At 53.4% G+C, this 20,049-nt stretch overlaps 8 protein-coding genes across 8 annotated transcripts; 5 read left to right on the forward strand and 3 right to left on the reverse strand.

Annotated features, from left to right (window-relative positions):
- Positions 1–827: 827 nt before the first annotated feature.
- Positions 828–3,819, forward strand: ColSpa_10168 (mitogen-activated protein kinase-binding protein 1; the record flags this gene model as incomplete). The annotated part of the gene is made up of 2 exons (XM_049276380.1): positions 828–3,771; positions 3,803–3,819. 2 exons carry the CDS (start codon positions 828–830, stop codon positions 3,817–3,819), a joined length of 2,961 nt encoding a protein of 986 aa, XP_049132337.1.
- A 1,004-nt stretch (positions 3,820–4,823) lies between these two features.
- ColSpa_10169 (protein sat1) lies at positions 4,824–6,506 on the reverse strand (the record flags this gene model as incomplete). The annotated part of the gene is made up of 1 exon (XM_049276381.1): positions 4,824–6,506. The coding sequence occupies one exon, from the start codon at positions 6,504–6,506 to the stop codon at positions 4,824–4,826; it is 1,683 nt and encodes a 560-aa protein (XP_049132338.1).
- A 268-nt stretch (positions 6,507–6,774) lies between these two features.
- Positions 6,775–7,332, reverse strand: ColSpa_10170 (uncharacterized protein; the record flags this gene model as incomplete). The annotated part of the gene is made up of 1 exon (XM_049276382.1): positions 6,775–7,332. The coding sequence occupies one exon, from the start codon at positions 7,330–7,332 to the stop codon at positions 6,775–6,777; it is 558 nt and encodes a 185-aa protein (XP_049132339.1).
- Positions 7,333–8,339: 1,007 nt separating this feature from the next.
- On the forward strand, positions 8,340–9,017 carry ColSpa_10171 (uncharacterized protein; the record flags this gene model as incomplete). Its single annotated transcript, XM_049276383.1, has 2 exons — positions 8,340–8,742; positions 8,809–9,017. 2 exons carry the CDS (start codon positions 8,340–8,342, stop codon positions 9,015–9,017), a joined length of 612 nt encoding a protein of 203 aa, XP_049132340.1.
- A 257-nt stretch (positions 9,018–9,274) lies between these two features.
- On the forward strand, positions 9,275–9,592 carry ColSpa_10172 (uncharacterized protein; the record flags this gene model as incomplete). Its single annotated transcript, XM_049276384.1, has 2 exons — positions 9,275–9,388; positions 9,440–9,592. 2 exons carry the CDS (start codon positions 9,275–9,277, stop codon positions 9,590–9,592), a joined length of 267 nt encoding a protein of 88 aa, XP_049132341.1.
- A 4,774-nt stretch (positions 9,593–14,366) lies between these two features.
- On the forward strand, positions 14,367–15,025 carry ColSpa_10173 (uncharacterized protein; the record flags this gene model as incomplete). The annotated part of the gene is made up of 2 exons (XM_049276385.1): positions 14,367–14,766; positions 14,820–15,025. The coding sequence occupies 2 exons, from the start codon at positions 14,367–14,369 to the stop codon at positions 15,023–15,025; spliced, it is 606 nt and encodes a 201-aa protein (XP_049132342.1).
- An 85-nt stretch (positions 15,026–15,110) lies between these two features.
- On the forward strand, positions 15,111–15,559 carry ColSpa_10174 (uncharacterized protein; the record flags this gene model as incomplete). Its single annotated transcript, XM_049276386.1, has 3 exons — positions 15,111–15,180; positions 15,233–15,345; positions 15,398–15,559. The coding sequence occupies 3 exons, from the start codon at positions 15,111–15,113 to the stop codon at positions 15,557–15,559; spliced, it is 345 nt and encodes a 114-aa protein (XP_049132343.1).
- A 466-nt stretch (positions 15,560–16,025) lies between these two features.
- On the reverse strand, positions 16,026–19,801 carry ColSpa_10175 (dicer-like protein 2; the record flags this gene model as incomplete). Its single annotated transcript, XM_049276387.1, has 2 exons — positions 16,026–17,326; positions 17,386–19,801. The coding sequence occupies 2 exons, from the start codon at positions 19,799–19,801 to the stop codon at positions 16,026–16,028; spliced, it is 3,717 nt and encodes a 1,238-aa protein (XP_049132344.1).
- Positions 19,802–20,049: the final 248 nt, after the last annotated feature.

Consider the following 20,049-nt stretch of genomic DNA (forward strand, 5'->3'; position numbering starts at 1 on the left):
GCACACAACCCAGTTCATCAACCCCCCCGCGCTCGCTCGCCGATGCTGCGGTGCTCTTCTCTCCCACCACCATCGCTGCATCCCATCCATCCCACCCTGCTCTCCCAGCTCCTCCCGCTCCATCCTGCAGCTGCGACCCAACCGGCGGACCTCCTCTACAGCACAGGGCAAGCAGGCAAGGAAGGAAGCAGCACACGCACTGCAGGGTTCACTCGAGCTCGCCTCACCAAAGGCAAAGGCCATTCTAACCCTTCTCCCCAGACCAGGGCGCTTCCCGGCAGGCTCACCTTGGGCCCAACCGGCTCCAACCCTGACCCCGTCCAGCTCCAATCGCTGGGAAAACCACTCTTCCACAACCCTCCTCACCTTTTCGGCACATCGCGTCCTTTTCCTCTTCTTCCACTCTCGGAGACCAGCCGTCATCTTTTCTTTTTACACTAATTCCTGCAGGTTCTGGGGAACGTCTCCCTGCCTGATGTCACTGTAAGCTCCCATCTTTCGATGCACAATTGACTGTTCTGCCAATTGCCTGAGACATTCCCAGACTAACAATGTCTTCGCAGCTTTGCATCCTCTTAGACTCAGACCGCCAGCGACTTCGCTCTCTCTCTCTTTCTCTCTCCTTTTCTCCCGACTTATACCGCTCGGCGCGCCTATCGTTAATTCCTTCTCCCGCCTCCTCTTGTCGACGACGACCGACCCGACATACGCTCTTTCTTTTTACGCATTCTCCATCACGTCACCCACCTGCATGACCTCTGCCCCGTAACTCTCTACATCTCGTAATTCCACCACTTTTGCGACGCTCGCGAGCCAATGGCGACACAATGAACGCGACTCCTACGAACCGGCTCAAACTTACGCCGGGAAACTCCCCCTACCTCCAACAACGACCGACCCCTCGGACCCCCCTTAGGGGACGCTTCCCCCACGAATCCCGCCTCTCTCTCAAGCGGGTCATCGGCACCACCTGCGCCTCGCCCACAGGCTTTGACACCGTCAACTCCTCCTTTGCATACATCGCGGGCGGCGCCGTTGTGGTCGTCGACGTCGACGGCGAGCACTACGCCCAGCGATTCTACCGCGCCCGCCCGACGGCCGCCCCCGTATACGGATCCGCGCCCCTGTCGCATAACAACCACTCGGCACCCTCGACCCCCAAGGCCAACGATAGCAGGAACCGGGTCGCGGCTGGCATCCGGGAGTCACAGAGCTGGTCAGACTCGCCGAGCTCGACATGGACGAGCCGTGAGCGCATCAAGGCGGCAACGTGCTTGGCGCTGAGCCGGGACGGGCGATATCTGGCGGTGGGCGAGACTGGGTACGCTCCGCGCGTGCTCATCTTCAACCTCGAGGATTCCTCGTCTGACGTGCCGCTGGTTTCTATCAGCGAGCATGGGTTCGGCGTGAGGGCGGTGGCTTGGTCTTCTGATACCAGATGGCTTGCTTCTCTGGGAACCTCCAACGACGGCTTCCTTTTCATCTGGAGAATCGACCCCCGTACTGGTGCTGCCAAGTTGTACCAGCAAAACAGGTGTACTTCCACCATCAAGGGCATGGTTTGGATGGGCAACAGCCTAGTCACACTCGGCGTGCGGCACATAAAGATATGGCGGGTCGAGGAGGCCCAGTCCACTTCACCGTCCAAGTCGAGGTTCAGTGAAGCCAATTCGACACCTCAGCCTCCCCAAAGACTCCTAAACGGCCGCAATGTGCTTCTTGGCTCACTACTGGAAGCTACTTTTAGCTGCGCAGCCGTGGTTGACGAAACCAGCATCATTATCTGTTCCGAGGCCGGCGATGTGTGCATGGTGGAGGACGATGGCAAGCAAACGAGACTCATCCGGTGTCTCAATGTCGACTTTCCAATCTCCTCCATCACCATCAGGCATGCTACCGCGTACCTCTCTGGAAAGGCCGGCCAATTCGCGACGCTTAGCGTGAGGGCCGTCCTGGACAGTCTCCCGGACGCAGTCCTTTCCAAAAGCGTTGCGTCCTCTGGACTGGTAGCCATGGGCTTTCTCACGGAAAATCTCATCACTATCGATGAGAAACACACCGTCGATATCTGGAGCTCAAACTACCTGCCAGGGAAGACCGAGGGAGATCCTTCCCACATTTCTATACCCGGCCACGGGGATCAGATTTTGGGCATCCAAGCCTTGCCGAAGCCGAACGATCAAGGCGCCGATTTCTTCACGTGGTCCGGTACTGGCAAGGTCATCTTCTGGGATATGAAGGGCAGGATCAAGTGCTCGATCGAAGTGCCCATTGAACAGGCCATCCCTGAAAACGAGATGGATCCAGTTAATCAGCTCAATGTGGTCCGAGCCACCAGGGCCGGGAAGATGCTTGTAGCAGCCGATAAGTTTGGAGTCCTCAGAATCATGGACCTGTCGACAAAGGAATGCCTGCTCGAGACGAAGGCGCATTCCTCGGACTGCCAGGGCGTCACCATCTACGAAGACGACAACAAGTTCCTGCTGGCGACTTGTGGCAGGGACCGGACGGCCCAACTCTTCCATCGCTCATCAACCGGAGATTTCCGTCACTTCCAAACGCTCGAGTTCGCCGCCAGAGTCGTACAGACTCTCATTCCGGCAGACGACAAAATCATCACATGCTCTCTGGACAGGACGTTGCAAGTCTATGACTTAGTCTGCAAGGAGGACGAGGTTGACGAGATCGCCGCTCTCCCCTCTCGGACAAACACACTAAAGGCAGCGCCGACGTCCTTCACTCTAGGTCTGGACGATAGGACCGCCTTCGTCTCGATGTTGGACCGTTCGGTCTGCCAATACGACCTCTCCAACGGGAAACTCTTGAACTGCTTCAAGTGTGTTGACGAAGGCGGATATGAGTCTGCCATACTGGACTCTTTAATATTCAGTCAGCCTCCGGGCAAAGACACGGGTGTTCTCCTGGGTGTGTCCAACACGGACAAATCTGTGCGTCTCTACGATGCCCAGTCGGGCCACTTTGTGGATAGAGAATGGGGACATACAGAGGCTATCAACGGCGTCACGTTGACTGACGACGACGATGGCTCTCAGAGGGTTATTAGTGTTGGATCAGACGGCACTGTGATGTTCTGGGGCATGGAAGGAGAGGACCGCACGCCTTCCATTTGCAGGGACCCGTCACCGATGAAAGACGGATCCGCTGCTGCTAGGCCACCTCTGAGACGGGTGCTCTCCAAAGCGGAACTGGCAGAGTTCCAGCGACCCTCTTCTGCGCAGAGCGGTCGTCGGTCGCCTCCCAGAACCATTCGGAGGCGACCGTCTCGGTATGGGCTGAGCAACAACAGCGTCAGCACACCCAAAACGGCCATGCAGAGCAGCCCGCTAGCCGAAGATACGCCATCACGACGCTCTTCTGGTAGCCAGTCTGGCAGCCCGCCCATCAGCCCAAAGTCGAAAACGTCTAGACGGCCCTCGCTGCCGTCCCTGGGCCTGCCGCCAAAGAAGAGCTCGCCCAACCTGCGCGGCTTCGGCAGCCTCAACATGTCCACCGAGCAGACCTGCCGCACGCTGAGAGCGTATAGAAAGAAGCTCTCGTCCACAGAGCCTCTCAGTGAGGACGTCATCTTCGAACTCGATCAGGAATTGCGCCTGACTGCCGCCGCGCTCGGCGAACGGGCCTCGAGGACAAAGGCCATGCACGACACCGTCCTCCTCAGCGGTCTCCTTGACCAGTACGAGGAGCGTCTGGCTTCCATGCTCGATGAGAAGCTGCGGAACACCTTCCAAGCGAGAGAGGTCTCCACTCCATGTGAGGAGCGGGAAGACATACTCATCCCCAGCGGCCGGGCACGGGTGACGAAACCACATCTACATCATCATAGCACACGCTCATTGTATTTTTTATGCACTTTCTCACCGGACTGTACAACACTTGCTGGATACAACGGCGTTATCTGGACACGATTATCTGGCGTTTCTTGAGTTGGAAAGAGCATTTATCACCTACAGCACGAAGCCAGGCTTTCAAATGCGCGAGGCCATGGACTTGCGGGATAATTCTTGCGGATGGGGGCACGCGAGCCCCCTTTTTGATTTGTCGTTCTACCATCGCTCTTTCGAAACAATAACAGCGGCAGCAGTAGCGGCAGCGAAGTTTTTATATTTCTTCTTTTTTTTGATTGCAACAGAAATCCCGCCATACAGGGGAAATCGGGTACGGTAGGCGAACCGGAGCTTGGAGTTTTGTACATTTGCCCAGGGACATACTGAGGAACAAACGGCGGAGGGGACTTGGAGATGATGAAAGGCTGGGGATGAATGGGTACGGAAAGGGGCAAGAAGCCGAGTTGGTTTGCTCGTTTTTTTGCGCACATGTTTGGACTTTACATAGTATTTTGCCCGGGTCGCGCTCCTCGTTTATTTTCCTTTCTCTCTCTATGTGGAAGGCGCCGGAAATGACATCACAAGACGAGGCTCTCTGCCCGTCGTTGACCACCTCAGCATCGTCCCCGAGCCAGATGAGACGTGACGTGACGTGATGTGACTCCAGACCGTCGAGCCGGCCGCGCGACGCTCGCATTGGAATTATGTACAAGCTGAAAGTGAGAGAGAAGAAAAGAAAAGCATGACCCGCCCAAACCGGGAGTTGCCTTCTTTAAAATAATAAAAAGCCCTGTGGTTTCCACCGGCCGGGTGCCGTGTTCCAAACAGAAAAGAGGTTTTTCTATCCAACGCCGCAACGAACTCTGCATGTTCTACATGTGCACCACCGCCGTGATGACTCTAGAAAGTATCGTAAACCCCCAATCCCCCCCCCCCCCCTTCCCCCCCGTCCCGGACGACGCCGCGGCCGCCCGAGCATCAGACCACGAGGCCCTCCTCGAGCGCCTCGTCCCTCTCGAGCTTCTCGAGCCCCGTCGCCACGGCGCCGTACACCCGCAGCGGGACCGCCACCTCGAAGCTCTCGCACGCCACGTTCTCGACGGCCACGAGGACCAGCCCCCCGCGCTCGTCCCGCGAGATCTGCTCCAGCAGCGGGTGCGTGCTGGGCGCCTCGCGCTCGAGCTCCGTCTCCTGGCTCGGCACGACGAACTCAACGCGGATCTTCCACTCGAGCGACACGCCCGTCGTGACAAACTCGGGCGTCGCGTTGATGGGGATCGTCGGCGTGAAGACCATCCTCCGGGAGTAGAGCGTCGCCTCCGACGCCGACACGTGCACCTTTCGCGTGACGCGGTGGATGGACGCCTCGGAGCGGATGGCCAGGTGCGGCTCGATCCGCTCGGCGGACTCGAGGCACGAGTGGACCGCGTAGCAGGGGATCTCGGCGTCCGTGAAGTCGATGGCCATGGTAACGACCTCGCCCAGACGGTACGAGGGGCGCGTGAGCATGACCACGCCGACGCGCTGCCCGTTGCGGGCGATCTCGAAGCGGTTGGGGCTTTGCTGGCCCTCGGATGCCATGTTGCTGCGCATGATGGCCAAGTTGATGGCCTCCGTGGCGGTTGCCGCGTCCTCAAACGCAGACGGTCGTCGGGACCCGGGGTATGCCGTGGGCGACAGCAGGCCTGCACTCGACCCTTGGCGTGGTCTGGCGAGAAGTTCGTCCACATAGGTGAGGAACTCGTTGATGGTTGTATCCGTCTTTGGCGCCTTCAGCTTCTTGATCTCGCTTAGTGTCGACAGCTTGTCGACGGTCTTGATCTTTGCCTGGTCGCGGAGGATAATGTAGGGGGTCATGAGGTCGTGGCCGAGGATCTCCCCGTGGCTGTTCACGCTGCCCAGCACCCTGAAAGGTATCTCGACAGAGCGGACTTGCTGCTCTTTCGAGCCGCCCGCTCGTTGTGTGCCAATGACCAGGTTGTAGGATATTTTCACCGCCTTCCCCTTATGTGTCGGTGGAAGTCCCTTGGGAAGCTGAAAGGAGTACTCAAACGCTTTGTGTTCGCCTGGGCCCAGGTTCAGGTCCACAAAGAGAATCGACTGAGGTGTCGAGAGCAGTGGGACGGACTTTGAGCTCGCGATGCCGCGCATGTCCTTGATGCTGCTGACTTCGCCGGCTCCAAGCAACTCTCCGATCGAGTTACTGATGCTTCCCCAGCCAAAACTTCGAAGAAGTCCACTATCCCGTTTCGAAGGCTCCACTCCGATGACACCGCCTCCTTGGCCGCCTACTACGGCCTTTCGTTTGACTTGCTCAAAGGGGCCCAGGTTAATGAGCGAACCGTCAAGTGTGAAGGAACCCTGGATCTGGGCGTAACCCATCATCAAAGACTCCGGTTGTTTCGGGTGGTGAGACGCGAGGTTCGAAGACCGTCGGAAGTGCGGCGGTCGCATCGGACCTCTTGTGGGCTGCGCTGGGTACTCGGAAGCCAATGTTTCTGTCGAGTTATTGCTCATGGAATAGAACTCCCCGCTGCTGCGTGGCGTCCCCCCTCCCATGCTTGTCGTAGATAGTATACGCATGGCCGGGGTCGTGGGTTCGTTGTAGTTGGCATTGGTGCCATCTTTGGACCGTATGACAACGTGTGGAGCAACTTCCATGTTTGGGCTCAACATCCCATCGTGATGTGCTGCTATAGGTGTACTTTGGGTATCTGACAGCGGAGACTGGGCCATTGGAAACCGAAACTCCGCCAGCGCGTTGTTTGGAGATCTTATAGGGCGCTGTGTGCTGGTTGCGCCAGGGGTATTCGGTACGGTGGAGGATCGCGAGGTCCCGGGGGGTGAGTCGGAGGCGGAAGTCGAATTGAACAGAGGCGAGCTGATGTGCCTCGGTGATGCTGCGGCGTGTTAACAACCGGACTGCGGGTCAACAGAAAGCGGCAAGACACTGACCAGAGTGAGGCGCGGTAAGCCCCAGACCCAGGGCAGTTCCGCGAGGGACGATCTGGAGACTGGAGGCTCGCGCATGCCCGCGACCAGACCGGTGCGACTTGACAGAACCAGCATTGCTCTGGCTGTCATCGTGTATCGTGCTCGTGGAGCCAATCGATACAATGGAGACGGACTTCTTGTGCCCATTGCCGCGATTTTCGAGGGCGTTAGGGGGATGCGACGACGGCCATGGTATGGAGCCTGCGCGGCTTCGCGCCTGGGCGGCTGGTACATTGAGTGACAGGGCGGATCGGTGACCGCGTGTTTGAGCAGAGTTCGGCGGGGTTAAGCCGGCGCTGGATTTGCCTCTCAGCAATGGCGACACATGCCTCGGGCGGTCGGTAGGTGCGAGTCGCTGGGACTGTCGTTGTTGGCTGGGATCGCGGGCAATGTTCTTGAAGGTGATGGTGCACTTGATCTCCTCGCCAGCGAAGACAGTCTGGTCGTGCCAGCGGATAAAGACCCGAATGTTGCTGGAGGCCTCTGGAGACATGTTGACGCTCCTCCGGTCGGAGAGAAGACGAGAGGAGCAAGAAGGAGAGGGGAAGGATCGATTGATGTTACAACGAATCAGCAGGGCATCACATGTCTGGCATCAACCATCGTCGCATCTGAACCTGTGGATTGGAAATGGACAAAGAGTCCTGAAAGGTGCTTTGAACGTCATGGGCTTCCGAGTTGGCGGGAGACGGGAGGTTGAGCGAGCTGGGCTAGCTCCAGTGTCGCTACGAGTCGGACGGGGCCCCCTTCGGCGCGCGCTGCAGGGGTTGAGTCCACATCCCCGTTTCCTTTCACAGTTTTAGCGTCACTGTCACCTCGGCGCCTTACCTCAGCAGGCAGATCCACTTAAATGCAACGGGGGTCGGATGGTTGGGAATCTATCGGTTGCGGTACGTATCCCAACCGCGACTTCAACTCTTTCCACTTACACCGAGACCTCTCTTCCATTCTGTACCATAGCACTGAGATTTGACGCTTTCCTGGCTTTTGGCATCAAAATAACATGATCTTAATCACTTTGGATATTTGATCCTTTGGCTTTCTATCTACGTCAACTAGAAAGAGAAAAAGAGATTCACTCTATGGATGTAAACCATGTTGCCTTCCCCTATCGTGGAAGGAGGTACCTGCAAGACCGCACCTTCTCACATCATGAAGTGCAAGGCGCACCTGCCTTCAAGAGGCAAACCAATCTTTATATTAAAAGCCCTGAGAGTTTCTCTAGGACATCGATCTCTTTTCTTTTCAACTCTTGGACCTGGTTCTTCCTCCAGCACTCGGCCTTGTTGTCTTTCGACCATCCGTCTTTTACCAATCAATGCCTGACTTTCTCGAATTATTACCACATCCTTCTCAACATCGATCTGAAACCCTTTTTTTCGAAGGTTTTGCTAGATTGTTTTCATTTGCTTTCAAAGTCGCAAAAAGGTTCCCCTCCAGGCACACTAGCTTCGATCCTGCAGCACTTTCTATGCTGACATAGGCATCCATTCCCCAAAAATGACGATTATCGATACTCTACCAGCCGTTGATGTGTCAATTCAATTAAGCAGCTCGCTTAGAAACGCAGATGAGTACCCCGACCCAAGTCCCTACCGTCGAGAGCGATACCTGGGAGGATTCGAGCGTTGTGCTCGAAACTATATCGAGAGTCAAGATGGTACCGAGTTTTGCATCCATGTCAGGGTCGGAGACGAACGCTCAATAGACCCTTGGGTCTACGAAGAATATGGTCTCCTTTTCTTCCTGTACATCGATGGGCAGTTTATGGGCAAGAGCTTCTGTCAGAGCAAGGACTTCAGACAGGGCGATTGGCGCTTTACCTTCTCCTCTAGAAGATACCCCAACGATGATCGCTCTGCTTTAGTCGAGAGCAGATTCAAGTTCCAGTCAATCATTACCGGTAAGGCTGCTTGTCTCGGATCTGTATCCCAGTTCCTTCAATGCCACATACTGACATTGCGCACAGTCGACGAAGAACCTACCGATGGCGACTTTCGTCGTGCTCGCGACCTTGGCAACATCGAGTTAAAGGTTAAGCTTGGCAAGGTGTCAGGAATGCTCGGCCGTCAGCAGGGCAGGAATCTCGAGAGAGACTTCCGCGAGCCGGATGTGGACTACTTCCAGATCCCTGAAGAGGCGCTCAAAGGTCGCCCTATCTACCATGGCACCTCGTGAGTTGCTTTCCACTTCTGTACGTCTTCTTCTGACAAAAAAGTCATAGCTTCACTTCGCCAAAAAGTCTATCTGAAGGACCACCACGTCACAGCGTTTTAAAGACTACCACTGGGGCACTTCTGGCAACGTACAGCTTCAAGTACCGGTCACGAGGCAAGTGAATAGATGGCAGCACTCTTGGGAAACATAGAGCTGACGTGCTTCCAGAGACCTTGAAGATCGAAAACATCATTCCTCGAACACCGAGCCCTGACCCTATGCCTAGGCGCAGATCAGTCTATTTCGACGAATCAGGTGGCTTTCCTCGATTTGAAGATCTACAAGACGACGAGGTGGAGCGTCTTGCTCGAGAAAGGCTAAGACAGCTGAGAGTACGACACATGTGTATCCAGTACTGTTTCGTTGACTAACACGTTCTTTAGGACGAGAGACTTCAAAAGTCGAGTTTGAAAAAGCGCACATACGACGACTACTGTGACCTGACACAGGACGACGATGAGCAGCCGGCACGGCCCTATAAGATCATCAAGATGAGAAGCGGTCACGAGACTATCGATCTGACGGGCGGCTACTAGAGATGTAAGCCGCGAGATTATAAGTTCACCGTGAAGAGCGAACCGGCGGGCGACGATAAAAGATTTCAGATGTTTCATTCACCGAGACTAGTTGAGACAAGTTCTATATTCCACAGAATGGCTTTGGTCGTTACAGGCTGTCACTTACGAAAAACTATAACTCAATGAACTATGTTTAGTTGGAGGAAGGCAAGCTTGCTTCGATATGAAAGACTCGATTTGACGGAAAGGGCAGAAGAACGGCAGAAGATTGCCCCATAGCCCGTGGAGAGGTCTTCACAGCCAAGTATGAGTACAGATAATATGCACAGACATCGCGCGCACACCGCGTTTACTTCGTCCTGTACTTCGTTACATAGCGTGAGGAATGGCCGCAGTGGGACTCCTGATGCTATGTCCTCATTGCCATATCGTCTTAAAGGACTCATTTACCTCTCGAGACACATCGACTTCCGACCTAGGGTACGCCCTTTCTATCTTGTTAATACCGACTCAGCTGCAAGATTAAGGTTTGGTATTGCGGATAGTAGAGGGTAAACAATGAGAGTATAGCAACTTCGACGAACGATCGGGACTTAGCACAATTGTTGTCCTTCGGTTGCACGTAACCTGATGTCCCGCACTCTCTTGGGCCCATCGGAATGGATATTCTTGAGAACTGATCTCAAATGGAAGGTGCAGACTCTCTTTTGAGATGACCAGGAATTCAAGAGCACCTCATCAACCAGAAATACCCATAGCACCTTGCCTCGAGCGTCTCGGCAAGCTTCTTTGAAACCCAAAACATATAGAACCAGCTAAAACCAAGGAAGTGGGGACAATTGCGAATTTCAACTTTTCTCTCTATGCTCGAGTGGCGATAAAGATTAACGGAAAGGATGCTGTGGAACACAACGACCAGATGCGGCGAAGACCGAGCTGGAAACACCATTCGTGTGTTGCAAGCTTATCAAAGTAACGGAGAACGCCTTATTTTCCATAGAGACTCTCCTGGGCCGCGTCATTCAAGATATTCTACAGTTGATGGCTCCAGATTGATGGCCACCGTTCGTCTCAGGTCCCAGGAAGTCATCGGGCATCTGGTAACGGACAAGACTTCATGTTCCGGAAAGGCACGACAGAACCGCCTCATACTGACAGGGGCTCATGATGAAGTCAACAATTCGAGCGCGCTGCCGGAATGCGGGAAGCCCCTGGTTCACACAGCGACTAAACCCCCTGAGGATACTATAATACTGCACGCATTCGAGAATGAGAAAGAGGAAGTGAACTGTCTGTATGCAACGCTTCAAGCACAAAGAATCCTGGCCAAAACTCAAGGGTGAAATGCCAGACTGGGACTGAAGATGACGAGACCATCTCAATTAAGTTAGTTGAGAGCAGGAAACCTGGATCGTGTGAGGAAAACCGCCTCAGCGTTCGGCGATAGATCTCCGCCACGACCTAGGAAGATAATCGCGCTTTCCGAGTAGACTATAAGTTATGGGCTCGTATTGCAGAGAAAAAGAGCTAGGTCGGCATGGAGCAACAACCAAGGCTGCTTCACCAAAGTTGCCATAATACGGACCTTTGCAAATCGATGAGATATGGGGAGACAGAATGCTTCAGGAATAGATAGAAGAATAGCTTTTGTTACCAGGAGAGAGTAGTAGGATCAACATACAGATGTAAACTCGTCCAGGAAGTGGGGATGCCGATTTGAATCCATGACGGTTTTGTGTACGATTATGGAGGTAATAAGTATTGAGCCACCGCGGAATTGGGTGGCATTAGGTAGTATGTCATGAATACGAAAGAGCATTACACAAGGCCACTCAAAGAGGTGATTTCGTTGCTACACTTTATGACTCTTAATCAAACTATTGGGCGAAGTAGCTGAGAAGCAAAAGGAAAAAAAAAAAAAAGGGGGGGGGGGAGGACCGCTCACTGGGGGGATTACAACCTGGACCAGGAAATCAGGTGCCACTTTGCTTACTTCGTAGATACTCAAACGAGTGTAGTGTGATGCGGCAATCTTGAGTCTATTTCACCATGAACCTCAGTAAAGCAATCAAAGGGGGAACAAAAAGGAGTATATCACACTTCTTGCTTCTCAAGCAAGTAACCATACCACCCCCAGATCCTCCATGGTGCCAAAAGTTTTATGCTCAGAGTCGTCTGAAATTAACACTTCACTCAGTGAGGTCGATAGATCCATCTCTAGCAGTCTTGTAGACCTTGCGCGGGCGAAGGTTGATATCACCTTCTGCCTCTCGCTTCACACTCGCTTTAACCTCCCGCTTCACTTTGGCCTAGCGAGATATCAGTGGGTATGTCTCAGATCTATTGCTCAGCTGAAACTTACCAGCTGATCGAGACGCTCCTGAGCGAGTCTCTGCAGCTCAGCCTAGGGAAGGTCCGCGGCGCTCTGGGATTGAGGTTCGGGCGATGGCTCAGGAGATAGATCGCGAGGGATAATCCCTTCGATTTAGAGAGCGGTCTTAGACTTATATCGGAAGATGAACCGAGCAAGCCGAACTTCCCCATCAGGATATGTGAAAGTAAATCCACGTCTCTTAGAGACTTCTCGTCCCTCCGCGAAACTATTTGGCATTGGTAAGTCAAAACGAACACGGCTCGAAACGAGTTTGAACTCACTCAGTGCCATGTGTCAAATTCTTCCCTTTCATAGCTTTTTCGGCAACATCTGTTTTCGAAGTCACCGCAATAGACTCCCTTGCTTTTTCTACGCATCTATCGGCACGGAATATGATGATCTCGATGTTGCCAATATTCTTCACAACTTCAAGGTCCTCGGTGACGCAAGCGCCTCCCTCCTCGACTACCTATATGATCAGACGTTCTTCCTGGTGACTGGAGACAGAAGTGGAGGAAATACCTTGTTTGATTGCCGTAGAGATGAAAGGCTTCAAAATAGCCATTCCGGGTGTGGTTAATACCTCGGTGATTCTCTCTACAGACGTTCGAAGAACCTGACATTGGAGGAAGATCCCCGTGAGTGCGTTCCTGCTGACGCGGTTCCCGTCGACGTAAGTAGCTACTCCAAGGCATCGATCACCTTGGATCCAACGGCCAGCATCCTGGACTTCATAGTGAACGGAGAATTTGGTGTCATCTTGGCTCTCAATGATTTTTGAGATGGAGTGAGTCGCGGTGCCGCGACTTACTGGAGTTTGGGGGAGTTCGGGGTCGTTATATTCGGTGCAGTCTTCATTCGAACCATTGACGCGAATAGAGACCTTGATCTCCGGAAGGCCGTCGATTACAGTCATGGTTGCTGTTGGAGGGCAAGTTGGACAATCCGCCTAGATTACACTTGGCTGAGAGCTACGGAGTGGGAGACAAGAAGTAGTCGCGCGAACAGAGAAGAGAGTGTGAAAATAAAAGGAGGTGCGGAAACGCGTAAAAAAGACTTCAGAGATAACAAAAATATTTATCCATTAGCAAAAGAAGAAAATGGGTGGAAGAGAAGGGGCAAGAATTTGAGGTTGGAAGCTGGAAAGAGCGTTCGACGCAGCTGCTCGGCCGCGGAAGAAAAGACTCTTTAAAACGAAATGCGTTTTCTCTGAATTCTTTGACAGTATCAGAGTTTTCGCTTGCGCGGTTCCTTGCAAGGTACTCAATTAGCTCCCGTGAACGGCAGACGTTCTAAGATGCAAGCACGGCGGTGGTAGTTTAATCTGATTGAGAAACTACGATCTCCATGGATTTACGGTGTTTCACGACAGACAAGGGCAAGACTTCCGTGGAACCGTGAGAAAATTGAGTTTAATCACTTTCTCGAATTCTGAAAGCCTGAAGCTTTTTGTCGACCAGGTCAAATAGGAAGAAAGGCACGGAGGAATTTGGCCTTGCCAAACTTGTACCTCGAGCCACACAATTCTGATGCAAGAGTTATATTCGCCCAGTTCTTGAGGTCTCAGAAGCACCATAAAAAAACCAAACCGATCAAATACTGAGTACTTTGCTAGTTCATGAAAGCGTATGGAGGAGCAAACACCCGCCAGATTTCACCTCAAGCCCGCCAGGCCCGAGGGCTAGCTGACGTTTACTAGATGGCCGTGATATCTGAACAGTCTGTCTCGATTTGAAAGGTGTATCTTGCCTCGAGCCAAAACCTCTGGCAAGGTGGGTATCTACCTTAGCCCATGCCGGAGTAGCTCAGGCGGGGAGCTCCCTCGATCGCGGCCTGTTTGAGTCCACTCTGGACCGTTGGTGCAGTGGGATCTGCAGATACCCGGCGCTATTCAGCATGGTTCCATCGCTAAAGCGGGTCAAAGTCGATGAGATCGCATTGTCTCTATGAAACATGGTGAGAAATGAGCCTTCTGATGAAGAATAGATCGATGCTTTAGCTAAAAAAGGAACGGTATGGAACAGGTGTATATGGCGACGATATCATGCGACTGCCTGGCGGACGATGATGTGCGGGAAAGAGGCAGGCTGCATTTCGGGAGCAGGCGTCTACTGCCGTGACAGTGAATTACAGTTGATTTGGCCCCACTTCTGCCTGGATAGCACCAATCACGCCGCGATCGCAACCTGTCGTAAGGCGTCTGCAACTGAAGCTCCCTCAAAGTGGTAATTACTTGCCTTTCGGTCGCGACCATCTCCCTCACTCTCATCCAGCTTCACGTAGGGTATCACTTTCTCCTCAACCTAGTTCTACTCCATTCCTTCCGCGTCAACTCCCCACCACACAGCCTGCACCGACTGCAACCCCAGATAACGCACAACACACTCCGACTGAGCAGCCCACCACGTCTGGTCAAAGATGGCCATCATCAATGAGTTCCCCGGCGTCAAGATCACTGTTCAAGTCGACGGCCAGGACGCCGTCGAGTATGAAGACCCGGATGGCTTCGAAACCGACATCAACCGGAAAAACGTCCGCTGGCGCACCTTTAATTACGTTGAATCCAAGGACGACGCTTTCTTCTCCGTCCGCTATCAGGTCGACAACAGCCACCGCTGGGAGAGTCCCAACCACGCATTAGCTCTGGTCTTGTACATCGACGGCAAGCGTACCGACGGCCTCGTATGCGAGGCTCGGCACTTTCTCAACCTCGACCCATTCTATGTTTGGAACGCCACTGTCGAAGGTTCTCGGGAGAGGTCTACTGCCTCGGGTTACGAGCGCCTGAACAAATTCAAGTTCTCCAAGGTCACCACGAGTATGTCTCGGCCTCATCTGGTGCCGCCAACGCTCCTACTGACTTCATCTCAGTCGACGATGCCGAGAACGAACGTGTTGAAGTGGACACCAAAAAGGCAAAGTCACTGGGTGTCATTGAGGTGTTCATCTATCCCATGGTCATTACCGGGCCGATGACTTACAACACTCCTGGGAACCATTACGGAGCGCAGAATGATGGCTTCGAGATTGCCGAGAAGGCGCTAAAGGGCCGCGCAGTCTCTCACGGCACCTCGTGAGTATTCATCCTGTACCCTTGAAGTACAATCGTTTGTGCTTACATGGACAAGGTTCACCGACGGTGGTATTATTTCGAAAAAACCCATGGTTACTGCAGAGTATCTCAACAACCGCAATCCCATCGCGGCCTACACCTTCAAGTATCGCTCCCGAGGTATGCGCTCAATCTTCCATGCCATCATGGTAGAGCGGCTAACATTTCCTAGATGCGCTGCACAAGGAGCTGGTCATTCCCAGATCGCCGAGCCCTGGCCCCATTGATGGGATGTCCGAGGCCGAGATCCGCCGATTAGCCGTGGAACGCCTCGACGATATTAACGTCAGTATCGCCCAACTCTCCCACCAAGCAACCAAATACTGACCGTTTGAAGAACAACCGTGGCTCTCCAGCCGTCAAGCAAGAGGACGGGCGTCCGATCATCAAGCGGGAATACGCCGAGATAGTCGACCTGACGGAGGAGCCAGTCAAGCGGAAATGGAAAAAGGTCAAGATCGAAGGCAACCGTGTGGCTATTGACCTCACCGACGACTAGACTCTCCCCAGTCTCCCCAGGCGTTTGTTTGACGGGCAGGCTCTTACTTTCATTCCTGGTGAGTGATATCGGATTTTGCTCATTCACCATCGGCGCAGTTTCCCCTGATTTTCGGCACGATTCGACGATTTCTTTCATCTTTCGAGCACTTCGAGATCGACAGTACCAGCCCGCAGTCAACGAGATATAGAGTATCACTGGACACGGTCTCGGAAGTCCGGCTTTGGGACGGTTATAACACGAGCGACATCTTTTTCCTAGGTCAGGAGTTCAGGGGCGAATCGGGTATACCCTCCTATTGCACTTATTGTGCCTCTCCATTTGCAGGGAGGCGGCAGGACATCAAAGTCAGATTCTAGATATCGGATGACAAGAGACAAAGTTATATGATTTTCTACTATTCACTTCTTACCCATGTCTGACCGTCTGACCGGGAACGTGCCCATAATCTATGCGCCAACTTTTATCAGTCACTTGCATGCCCCACGGCTGCGTCATCATTATTTTCTTGAATCGCCATGCCTTTTATCCTTTCCGCCATTTTTTCCGCCTTGAGTATGTTTACGGCCGCCTCCGCGGCCTTGACCTTGACCTCGTCCCTGGTAATGCCCCCGTCAACCTCGACGACGCACCGAGTGCCGACCAAGACCTTGCAGAGATACTCCTTGTCGCCGTCGTCCGTCTGCCGCACGTCGAGAGCATAAGTCACGCTTTCCTTGTCGGCGAGGTGTCCCAGCTCTTCCTTGGGATGCAGCACGTGCACGTTGTCCTGTATGATGCGGTCCAGGTATCCCAGGATGCCGAAGCGCTCAACAACCTGGGCGCAGACGTCCAGGTCTCCAGAGTCGATGTAAACGGCGCCGAGAAGAGACTCGAAAATGTCCGAGTAGAACTTGCGGAGCTGCATGCGGGCGAGGAGTGCCCAGGGATACGTTTGGCCCCTCTCCATCGAGTCGATGATCTGATCCCTGAGCCTGGTGTACCGCTTGAACACATTAATCTGCTCAAGAGCGATGGCGGGCGACTGGTGGCGCATGAACTTCCATAGCGGCAGGGCGAAGCGGGAGTGCTGCAGGTTGGGTTCCTTGCCGCTGTGATCGCCGAGGAGGACCTCGTCCTGGCTGACGGACTGCTCCAGAGAAAGGAAGCCGAGGAAGTCGCCGTTTACCATGGCTGTTTTGAGGAGATGCATAGTCTGGTGCGGGAGTAGAGGTTCGACGGCGAAGAGGCGTTTGACAATGACGTAGTCGAGAACCGAGTCTCCGATGAACTCGAGGCGCTCCAAGCATCCAAATGTATTTCCAAGGTTGAAGGAAGCGTGCGTCATGGACTGGATCAGAAGAGCTTTCTTGTTGAACTCATAGCCGACGAGCTGCTCCAGAGGTTCGAGGGTTGAAGGAAGCTCCACGCCAGGGGGAGAGACATCGTACAACGCCTGTCTGCAGTCGCCCAGGGTCTTCCACTTGATCTGTTGGAGAAAGATCGACATGCACTTCAACGCCTTCTCCAGGCCGCCGTCGATCATCGCGGCCCCAATAAGAGCCTCGACAACATCCGCGAGCGTCTTGGTCGAGATCTTTCTTGTGGACTTCGTCTCGCCGTGTTTGAGAACGTCGTCCACGTAGATTGGTCGCCATTTCTGCCCTGTGAATGGTTTGGTGAGAATGAATTTGTCAAGACCATGCTTAATGGCAGCTTTGCAGAGAGTCGAGTTCGCGACAATGCCGTCTTTCTTGAACGAGAGAAGCCGTTCCGGCCAATGAGGGTCTGGAGGTGTTTAATATTAGTGCGTGCGTCGTGCTGCATACGTGTTGTGGTCTGCTTACTCAATGCGGCCACGTTAATCGTAGCGGAAAATTTGAGGATGGAATCTCCGAGAAATTCAATCCTTTCATAGTTGGTGGGTTCGGTCGCACTCCCCGTACTGATGGCTGTAAGTACGAGAGCTGGATCAGAGATCGCCAATGGCCTCAGAAGACCCATAGATAGCTCTCGTGCGACAAGGTAGGTTTCGATGCGATGCAGAATGGAAGGGATTAGCACCCCAAACTGAGCGTACTTGGCTGGTATCGTGTCCACCTTCGCCCATGGCATCGGGTAGACTCTATTGTATGGCTTGGTAGTACTTTGGCTTTGGCTGGGATCGCTTTGCGGCCGATGAAGAAAGTCTGATCTACGAGACCATTTTTTGAGTGCCATGTATGGCACATCATCGGGGGCCGTTTCGAACTCGTGAAACGTCTTTTGTACAGACTGGGGTGCTGGCTTGTTGGGAATGATGCCGTCGTAGATGTAAGGGCACCCGGACTGATCACGTATGAAGAAAGCCGGGTCGTGCGTTGACATCTGTCCTTCGACGAACTGATTGACTCCAATTTGGTTCATGGAGAGATTAGCGCCGTCGGCTACGCTGAATCTGACGATCTGTTGGAGGTCTGCCGATACCCAGCGGTGGCCGTACGGCAGTGCGAGCAGCACACCTGTGTCATCATTGCTCGTAAGCTCGTCAACGGGAAGCTGTTCCCCGAACTCGAGTGACCATGTGGTGTTGTAGTCCAGGTAGATGGGTATCGTCTGCAGCCCTGGGATCCAAACCGGAAGAACCATCTCGTATTCTCCTTGGATAGCTCCAGTTGTATCCTTGAGTAGAATACTGGTCGACCTCAGACTACCGCCGGTTTTCCAAGCCTCGGCAACCTTGATCCAGGCATTGTGCAGACCGTTGACCTGCAGAATGGCTGGTATTTTGTCAACGCCGGGTACGAAATCCTCCGGTCTAAAAGGTAAGAGGTTATCGTTGACAAGCCCTGCCTTATAGAGGCTGACATAGGCCTGGAAAGCAGCATCTTTGGTAGCATTCTTCTCTGATTTCCACGCCTTTTGGCTCTGGGCGATGCGGACGTGGGATGGGAGATAGCTCGGCAAGGCCACCGTGGCTTTTAGATCAGGCGCATCTGTTGTGCCAAGCTTCTGGATAATATAATCGGGTCTCCAGTCGATGAACTCCCCTGGTGATAGCATCCGGCAAAGGTGGTCAAGATGCTGCTTGGCGTTGTCGAGATCCAAGACTGCCCCTGTCTGGTCTACCAGGAAACTCATCTCTTTGGGCTCTTCCGTATTTTCAATCTCTTGAAGATGCTCAAGCTCTCGCTCTTGTTCTTCATATTGGCTCTTCATCTCCGCTTCCATGGCCTCCCACTCACTCTGAGTGGACTCTGAGGCGTCGTGTAGAATCAAAAGTTTGGAATCCTTCATCCGAGCTCGCCCACGGCGTTGAATGAAGGACTTCAAATTCGGCGGGTTGTCGAAACAGAGGACCAGGTTACAGGCCGGTACATCGATGCCTTCCTCAAGAACACTAGTGGCAATGAGCAGGTTGGTCTTCCCAGTTCGAAACTGATGCAGCGATTGCAAGTCCTCAGGCCGAGAGAGATCCCATATGTCTCTCTTTCTGGCCTGCAACTGCGAAGTGCCTACCATAGCCCCTGTCCGATACCGTGCTCGGAGCAGCTTATGCGATGCGAGCAAGTGACACAAAACCGAAACCGTTGCCCTCTCCCGGGCAAAAACGATGCCAATGATGTCGGTCTTGTCTTGTAACAGCTGCTCGATAAGAATGAAAGCCTTTTCTGAGAGAACCTCGCGACTTATGGAATCCTCCGACGGGCAATAGCACTCGACCTGACTGAGAATCTTGGCAAGATATTGTTTTTCGTCGTCCTTCCACGTGTCCAGCAAGATGCTTTCTGACCGGTATGCAGCCATGAATCGTGATATGACTACCCAGATGTAGTAATCTGCGGCCCAAGAACCTAGGTCACGAAATATCTGATTTGCCTGGCGACCAAACGACGTCATTTGGTTTTTTGTGTAGGTGTTGTGGCTCTCCAGAACTTCCATGAGGGCGCGCTGGCTGCGGTCGGTCCCCTCAGATTGAAGATGAAGGACATAAGGGTCATCCAAGATATTGAGGCATTGCATGGCTTCTTTCAGGCTTCGCAGGCTATTTGGAGTTTTGTAGTCTCTCCGAGGTCGAAAGGAGACGTAGGCCATATTCGGCTTCTTGACACAAGCAAGAAGATCGGTGCGGTGCATCGTCGGGCTCTTGCAAACGGCGTCCAGTGTTGTTTCAAGGGCATTGATACCCTCGACTTTAGAACCAAATGTTGGACTTGCCGTCAAGCCCAAGATGTGAGGTGTATAACGACCTCTGCGCTTCTCTTCATGATAGAAGACCGTCATAATCTTGCTCCCCGGAGACCTGCCGATGCAGTTGTGAGCTTCGCAAGAGTCAGCTTGTGCACCGTTAAGAGTGTTTTTGAAAACATGCCTTCGTCGAAAACGATCAGAGACAACCTCGTCATACGCACGAAAGCATGTGACAACGCATCCAACAATATTTGGTATGTTGACACAACTATCCGCACATTATGAAGTACCCCATCCCACGTTCCCTGATCGGACCACGAGTCGACATTGTCATCACCACT

Source organism: Colletotrichum spaethianum, assembly GCF_022836535.1.
Source record: "Colletotrichum spaethianum MAFF 239500 DNA, contig33, whole genome shotgun sequence".
NCBI classification, from domain to species: Eukaryota; Fungi; Ascomycota; class Sordariomycetes; order Glomerellales; family Glomerellaceae; genus Colletotrichum; species Colletotrichum spaethianum.